Below are 8,600 nucleotides of genomic sequence, written 5' to 3' on the forward strand. Positions count from 1 at the left end.
ATGAATTAATATGGGACCTACATGAAAAAAAAAACTAATTTTTTAATCGTGGACCCCACTCTTTTTCAAAGCGATTGCACGGCGTTTGTAATTCTACGACTGTATGTAGCATTGCTCGTTGAGATGAAATAAAAGTTCACAATTGACTAAAATATTGTTATAATATTATTTTTAAATATTATTATTTTAAGATTTGAAAATTTTGAATTATTTATTGTATTTTATGTAGAAATTTGTAAAATTTATAATAATAAAAGAAGATAAGTTAAAAGTCCCAAACCAAGCCTAACGAACTTAGTGAGGTACTCTACTATTTCTTTTGTCACTTTTTTTTTTTTTTTTAGAAGAGAAGATGTCACATATCTAAAAGTGACTCCCTCTTAATTTTATTAAGAAAAAACATCACTTATGACAGAGAAAAATCGATTTCTTTTGCCACCTTGGTGTTAATGTTCCATAACAATTTGACTCACTAGAATTTTGAAATTTTCCAGAAAATAATACTCCTAGAGATAGTAATTGAGCCAAGAACCCTTGAGTGTGCATCAGTAAGTCAAGCAATTAACTTTACATTCTGGCTTGGACGATTATCATTGCTAAAACTTAGGCCCAAAAAATGCCGTGCTTCTTTGGCATGAACTTAAAATATTCTCAAAGCCTCGACTATATGCAACAGTGGCTAGGTGTGCCACAGAGCTACTTACTTTCATATCCAACCACCCTTAGGTGACTTCTTCCTATCCAAGTTTAGATGGTAAGTGTTAGACCGTTGAAACTTTGAAATAAAAGAGAGAAATACGATATGGTCTAGCTGCAATAATAAGTTGCCAATAGACAGTGAATATCATGAGCCCCACCGTGAGGTTTCTAAGTAACTGATCTTTTAGATTGCCAAAGGTTTCACCAAAAAGAGGGGCTCGTGATCCACATGCGCGGGTCAAAGTGTGTGCGCGCGCCCCCACGAGCCACCACACAGAGGACTCTGCTGCTACCACACAAGGCGTTTCTGGGGCTAACGATTTCGGTAGCTTCAGGATCAACGGTCCGACATACTCTTAGGGTGGTGTGTCCTTCACACGCCACTACAGCCTCTTTGCTCAGTGTTTTTTTAGTATTTCCTATATACTTTTATTCTGTTGTGTGTGTTAAGTAAAAATAAAAAGAAATATGTTATTGGACATGTTGTCCATAGCAGGAGTATCCTCTCAAAGAAGGATGGAGAATTGTTGTCACGCTACTTCTTTTGAGGATGGTGGGTGGTTTTTTATGGAGGATAAGGGTTGGATACCCTCTCCCCATTTGGAAGTTGGAGATGGTTATCTTTGTCTTTACAGAGTGTTATATTTTCAGAAAAATAGGATTGAAATCTTTATTTTTATAGAGTCTCATATCTCATAAGGTTTTGTCATTAGAGAGTTTATAGAAATTAAAACAATGCCCGTCACAAAAAAAATCTGTGTGCGGGGTAAGGCTCAAACATATAAGTAATTTGGCCTGTAAGCTGGATTTTCACATGTATTTATCTGTCACAATTATAACTTCAGTTTCATTAAATGAAATGAAATCTATTTTTTATTAAAAAAAAATTGTAATAATAAGTCAAATATGACCCAATGTGCGAAAGATATATGTGTTTGGGTACCGAGAGTATCTTAACATACTCTACTATTATTTATTACTTTATTATTACTTTTCACAATTTTTTACTACTATTCAATATTTTATTATTATTTTTTATTACTATTCACAACATACCTCAATATTTCTCAACACCCAAATCCAACTTTTTTTTTTTTTCTAAGCAAGCGAGTAGATTTCATTAAAAAAGTAGAAAATATGATAAATGAGGAGTGGGTGAGGTTCCCCAACAAACGCCTCAGAACAATAACAATAGTGCAAATAGGTGGATAAAAAAAAAAAGAAAACGGGTTTTAGTGACCAATTTCTTGGTCTTCACCCATATCCTACCAAGAGGACACCATCTTAAAAGACGGTAATAAGACGTTCGCAAAAAAATGCGAACAGCTCCTCTATAAGCGGCGAGGGGGGTGGATGCACAGTTGTTTGTTGTTTTGAGATGATTTTTGGAGAGATCCGCAATCCTTTCTTCAAGATCACCGGTTAGCGAAAGCGAAAACATAGTAGAAAGTATGGCATCGGGTGGACTGATCTGCGACCACAACTGTGGAGTATGTATTTTTCATGTTAAGTCAAGTTTCCGTAGAATACATGGGACCACAACAACTGTGGAGTATGTATTTTCACATAGAATATATGGGGTCACAACAACTGTGGAGTATGTATTTTTCATGTTAAGTCAAGTTTGTGTAGAATACATGGGGCCACAACAACTGTGGAGTATGTATTTTTCATGTTAAGTCAAGTTTGTGTAGAATACATGGGGCCACAACAACTGTGGAGTATGTATTTACACGTAGAATATATGGGACCACAACAACTGTGGAGTATGTATTTTTCATGTTAAGTCAAGTTTCAGATCAAGTTCATGTCAAGTCAAGTTCAGTTCATGTTTCAATTTAAGTTATGTCAATTATGCTATGTTGTATGCCAAGTTATGCTTTAATTACTTATGAATTTGATTATGCATTTATGATTTTACTGTCATCCATGCATCATTAGCTTGTGTGGAAGTTTTTTGTTAACTTACTGAGATTTGTAATCAAATCTCATTTTGATAGTCCCAACTACCATTCCCCCCCAATGGTAGATCTTGTTACAGGACCTGAAGGAGAATCATGAGCTGATCAACTAGACACAGTTGACTAAGCGACGGTGCGACATCAATGTTAATATAGTAATTAACGTAAATTACTACTTATACGATTGAGTTGCATCTCTAGTACTTTTTGGATCATAACCATTTTGGACTAGTGTTGTGATCTTAGTTGTTCAATAGGTTTTTATGTATGAAGTATGTTTTAAGTATTTGTGATATTTTCAATTTGGTGCATAGTATTACTAAAGAAAAAATTTATCCGCTGCGAATATTGCATATTGTTAGATGGATGTTAGGAACATTACATCCTATATGTCATGAACGGGGGCAGGTAACCGTGTGTTGCATGTCTCGACACTTCAAATGTCCGTCCAATCCCAAACGAAATTTGGAGGCGTCACACGAACCATAGGAGAGAGGAGGAAAAAAAACACTACTTTGAAAGTGTATTCACAGTACGGAAAGGAAAAAGAGAAGGAGAGGAGGGTGGAGTTGTGGCTTTCACCCTCCTCTCCGGTAAAGGCTATCACAAAAATAGAGTTTTCTAGAGAGAATGTGGACTATCTCTCTCTAGAACCTCTTGGGAAGAACTTCTGGACTGTCTCACCCAACCATTGTACCTAATCGTGATTTTGATGTAATATTAGGCAAATTTTTAAACTTTATAGTAAATGCCTAGTCTATTTCAAAAGAGTTTTACTACGTATAAATAAAATTACGTACTAATTTATATATTAATAATGATTTATTTATATTTATAATTTAAATTTATATTATTTTTAATAAAATTTACTTTTTAATCAATTATATTAGATTAACATATATTAATATACAGTTATGTTTATAATTAGATTTTTCATTTAAAAAAAAGATGCGTAGTCCATTCAGTTGCTATTATAAGCTACGCAGCGTCATTGTTTCACAATTTTTTTTTTAACAAAAAAAAAAAAAAAAAAAAAGAGGAGAGAGAGAGAACTACGCAGCGTCATCTTCTTTTGGTGCTAAAACACAACCATTCATTGGAGCCGCTCTCCAGACTGTTTCAAGAGAATCCGCAACCTCTTTCTCTTGCCGATCTGCTTCTCAAGTTCCCTCTCTCCCTCACCGATCGAATCAAGGCTGAACGGTCCTCACGGTTACTTTATCAATCTCGTTCTTGTAATTACGGCTTCTTGATTGGCTTTTTTGAATTATCAGAAACTCTGAACTTCTGTTTGGGTGCTGAGAAATCGTGGGAGGGAAAGATGATGTGGGAAACCGTGGAATGCGTGTTTTCGTGTTATTTAGTGTTCTGAGGAAAGTGAGAAGCTTACCTCAACCAAGCTGAACGGGAACTGAAATGTCCGATGCATATGGGAAATATATAAATTTTAGCAGACCAGATGTCTGCTGAAATTTCTGTTTGCCATTAACAATACGTCTCAGAAAGAGTGGCACATTTTCGGATTCACAGGAGTCCAGTTCAAACAATGGATTCCAGATTATCAACCATGACCCTGTATCCCATCCCATCATACAGAAAGTTTACAACAAGTGGAAGGGTAACTTTGCTGGCGCGTTCAAGGACTAGGAGAAGACCGCCCAAGAACCTCCGTTATCCACGGCACCCCAAGAGTCCTCCCAACTTTGGTGTTAATTTATTCTTGAAGAAGACAAGCACGAACTCTGCAGACATATCACTTGCATATTTGATAGATGGTAAGAAACCTCGTTTAGCTGAAAAAAAAGGAGAGGGAGAAGAACAAGAACAAGAAGACACTGAAGAAGAAGAGGGTCGACAAGAAACTGGTATTTGTTGGGATTCAGATGAGATTGAAGCTATTTCATCGCTTTTCCAAGGAAGAGTGCCTCAAAAGCCTGGAAAGTTGAACAGAGAGAGACCCCTGCCACTACCTCTTCCCTATAAGCTTCGACCTCTAGGACTTCCTACGCCAAAGAAACATGTTAAATCAGCTTCTCCGCTGGTTGTTTCTTCGCGTGCATCCCTTTCAAAGCAAGTGTACAAGAACCCGGGTGTCCTTATTGGTATAGCCAGAGAGATCAAGGTGATTAGTTCAGAGGAAGACGTGTCTGTAGTTCTCAACAAGTGGGCTAGGTTTCTGAGGAAGGGATCTCTGTCATTGACAATACGGGAATTAGGTCACATGGGTCTTCCCGAGAGAGCTTTGCAGACATTCTGCTGGGCGCAGAAACAGCCTCAACTCTTCCCAGATGACCGGATTTTGGCTTCGACAGTAGAAGTTCTGGCAAGGAACCATGAGCTAAAGGTGCCATTCAACTTGGGAAAATTTACAAGTTTGGCAAGTCGTGGTGTGATGGAGGCAATGGTGAGAGGGTTCATAAGAGGAGGGAGCTTGCATCTTGCCTTGAAGCTTCTATCGGTTGCCAGGGATGGAAAAAGAATGTTGGACCCAAGCATTTATGCAAAGTTGATATTGGAGCTTGGGAAGAACCCAGATAAACACATGCTCGTTGTGAGCTTACTACATGAGCTTGGAGAAAGAGAAGATCTGAATTTAAGCCAGCGTGACTGTACGGCTATAATGAAAATTTGCATTAGGCTCGGGAAATTTGACGTTGTGGATGGGCTGTTCAATTGGTTCAAACAATCTGGGTACCAACCAAGTGTGGTAATGTACACTACTCTGATTCACAGCCATTATTCTGAGAGAAAATATAGGGAGGCATTGGCTTTGGTCTGGGAAATGGAAGCTTCTAATTGTCTTCTCGATCTTCCAGCTTATCGTGTGGTAATAAAGCTTTTTGTTGCTCTGAATGATATCTCAAGGGCCGTAAGATATTTTTCGAAGCTTAAAGAAGCAGGTTTCTCTCCAACTTATGACATATATCGCGAGTTGATTAAAATCTACATTGTTTCTGGGAGGCTTGCAAGGTGTAAGGAGGTCTGCAAGGAGGCAGAGATAGCAGGATTCAAGTTGGATAAAGACACAACGTCACGGTTGTTGCAGTTTGAAAGAGAAAAAAAGGTTCACTATTTGTAATTACTGAGTAATTATTGATGCTTCTTTCTTTTTTATATTTGTTTTTAGGTAGACGACGACGACGACTTAAGCAAACAGTCGGGCTCGGGGCCCTCATGACGTAAAGCACAAGTTCCTTAACAATAAAATCATTACATGATAAGCAAACGAAACCAGCGGACTAGGAAGCAGCAATTTCTGTACGTGACGAAGTTCCCTGTCACCACATTAGCAAGTTTAAAGGACTTAGTTTAGAAAACGAAACAAAGATCAAGCCTTCCCTTGTTTGCTTTGGCTGCAACCCAAGACAACAACACTGGAGGGGACAACCTCGTAATAGTAGAAAACATAAAGCTAGATAAGTTAAAACAATTGGTATAATCTATCAGTTGGCGGTTTCACCACGGAAGTCATCTAGGAGGAGGATCAATCAGTACCTTAATCTCAGATTCTCAGCCTTCCTCTGCAATTCCTGAAGCACCTTTATCGACGCTAATTTGCTCCCTAACACCTCCACCTCTTGCAAGGTAATCAAATTGCATAATTCCCAAGGAATCATGTTCAACTCAAAGCATCGATTGATAACCAAATGCCTTGGGCCCATCATTGCATCTTTCCCCAGTTTCCATTCTCTAATCCTCGAATTTTCCAGTTTAAGGACTTCAAGGCCTATAAACGAATTCTCAACGGCGTGAAGCTCACAAGAAAGCAAGCAACTCTGTAATTTCAGTTTTGGAACTGATCTCCAATTAGGAGGCCGTGAACAATTTATAATTTTCAAATTTTGAAGAACATGTAAATGGTAAGGCGGTGCCCCAACATCTACTTTGCTGCTGCTCTCATCGGATACAAACCATTGTCCTAATTTCTTTAGGGAAGGGAACCAGTACTCGAAAGAAGTAGAAAGTAAAACACGACTAGACCCGGTCAGAGGCTGAGGTGGGAATCCCTCGGTGTAGGGTGGAAGCAAACTCAGTATGTTAACGAGGTTCGGCCCCACTGCCTACGTCCTCGCCTCAAGTTACCCCTTAAGAATTTCCAAATTCACTATTCAACCTCCTTCAGGTGGAAATAGAAACCTATTACACATTTGAACAACACCGCTACAAAGGATCCGTGTAGAACACCCTCTACACTTGCAATCACCTTACACGTGGTGATTCAACTATTTCCTGTGTAAAACACTTTTTACATGCATAAGGGTTATACACACCCTTTTATTGATAAAAAGAGCTGACAGTGGGTAGTTTATCAGAAAACACTCCTCAATAAGTGGAATAAGAATAATACAACGTAAACTATATCTCTCAAAATGAACAAGAATTAAGGCTCAATACTTAGAGAAGAGAGAATGAAAGCTTTGAATAAATGTTGTATGCTCTTTGTATTGTAAATGTGAAGCTCTCAAATGATCTATTTATAGGCATATGAGACTTCATATCCAAATTTAAAAAGATTCACATGTCAAAGATAACATCATTCACTTTTTCAAAAAATTCAAATAAAAGGTTCTTCTTTTTCAATTGTTAAAGACAACATCATTCATTTTTTAAAAACTTCAAACCTAATATTTTACTTTTGGCATATGACAAAAGGAGCACACTTTACTTTTCAAAAAAATTCAAACCTAATCTTTTACTTTTTGCATATGACAAAAGGAGCACACTTTACTTTTCAAATATTTCAAACAAAATCATCTACCTTTTGTATAAGTAAAACAAAATTATCAATCACTTTTGAAAATATTCAAATAAAACATACACATGTGAAAGATGATAATCATCTTTAATATTTTCAAAATTCAACCCTTTAATCAAGGAATGCACATGTAAAAGATGACAATCAATTATCTTTCAAAATTTTCAAATTTAATTTTCAAAATATTCATGCACATGTGGAAAATATATTTTAATACTTTATGATAAAATATTAATTTTGAGCCTTAATCCTAATTTTGAATTTTTAAGAGATTTACAAAATTACTTTATAATTTTAATGTGAACTTATTCCCTTCTTGTTCATGCTTGTTTCCTTGATGTGCTTGACTCCATTGTGTAGATAACTTGAGATTGAGACTTCTTTATTTTTTGAATTCATTTGTTATCATCAAAATCCACATGTAGATATATAATTACATAAAACTTGAAATTTTGGATTCAACAATCTCCCCCTTTTTTATGATGACAAATACTTGATAGAACCTGAAACATGTATCAATACTTAAACTCCCCCTGGGAATGTGCGTTAGTTTTTCAAGCAAAAGTATAAATATAATTCCAAACATATATAACAAGTTTAGCAATTCAAACAATGTTAATATTCTAGTCTAACACTTCTCCTCCTTTTGGCATCATTAAAAAGGATCCACAGCAAGTAAATAGACTAAAGAAAACGGTGCAGAAACTGTAGATAGTTGAAAAAAATGGATCTGTCCGTGACCCGACAAGTGTGACTGGAAATTTAAAAAAATCGCCTGATGTTGTTGACAAACGAGATTGAAGGCTCCGAGTTTCTAAAAAATGTCATTTTCACCGATCGGGAAAAAAAATCACATTGCTCTTTGACTTGGATGATAGCTCTCTGGTTCTTTATGTTATCTCTATAAAATCAGTCTTAAAGTTCATCCAATCCGCATCAAGTTTTCTTCTCATCTCTATAACTTATCTGCATTCCTTCAACATTCTCATTTTAAGCCTTCTATTCTTTTCTCAATGGCTTATTCTTCTAACATTTCTCTAAATCCATCCATGAAGCATTCTGCACCTCAACCTCCTATCCTTTCTGCAGCTGCCATTGGTGCCATGTTGCAGCAAGAAAATAATAATTTGGCTAATAAGTCAGATTCTGATGCTATCTATGACTTGGTGAGTCTTAGGACTCGC

General features: G+C 36.7%; 1 protein-coding gene across 1 annotated transcript; it reads left to right on the forward strand.

Annotated features, from left to right (window-relative positions):
- Nucleotides 1–3,685: 3,685 nt before the first annotated feature.
- Nucleotides 3,686–5,918, forward strand: LOC122317280 (pentatricopeptide repeat-containing protein At2g01860). Its single transcript, XM_043134272.1, has 2 exons — nucleotides 3,686–5,725; nucleotides 5,845–5,918. Exons 1-2 carry the CDS (start codon nucleotides 4,207–4,209, stop codon nucleotides 5,901–5,903), a joined length of 1,578 nt encoding a protein of 525 aa, XP_042990206.1. The 5' UTR covers nucleotides 3,686–4,206; the 3' UTR covers nucleotides 5,904–5,918.
- The last annotated feature ends 2,682 nt before the right edge of the window (nucleotides 5,919–8,600 follow it).

Source organism: Carya illinoinensis, chromosome 7 (genome assembly GCF_018687715.1).
Source record: "Carya illinoinensis cultivar Pawnee chromosome 7, C.illinoinensisPawnee_v1, whole genome shotgun sequence".
Classification (NCBI taxonomy): Eukaryota; Viridiplantae; Streptophyta; class Magnoliopsida; order Fagales; family Juglandaceae; genus Carya; species Carya illinoinensis.

Bases quoted from the DNA above. Each gene is read 5' to 3' on its own strand.
- LOC122317280 (XM_043134272.1), top strand. From the start codon at position 4,207: ATGGATTCCAGATTATCAACCATGACCCTGTATCCCATCCCATCATAC. The intron at 5,726-5,844 runs TTCACTATTTGT...TCATGACGTAAA, and splicing joins GTTTGAAAGAGAAAAAAAGG to GCACAAGTTCCTTAACAATA.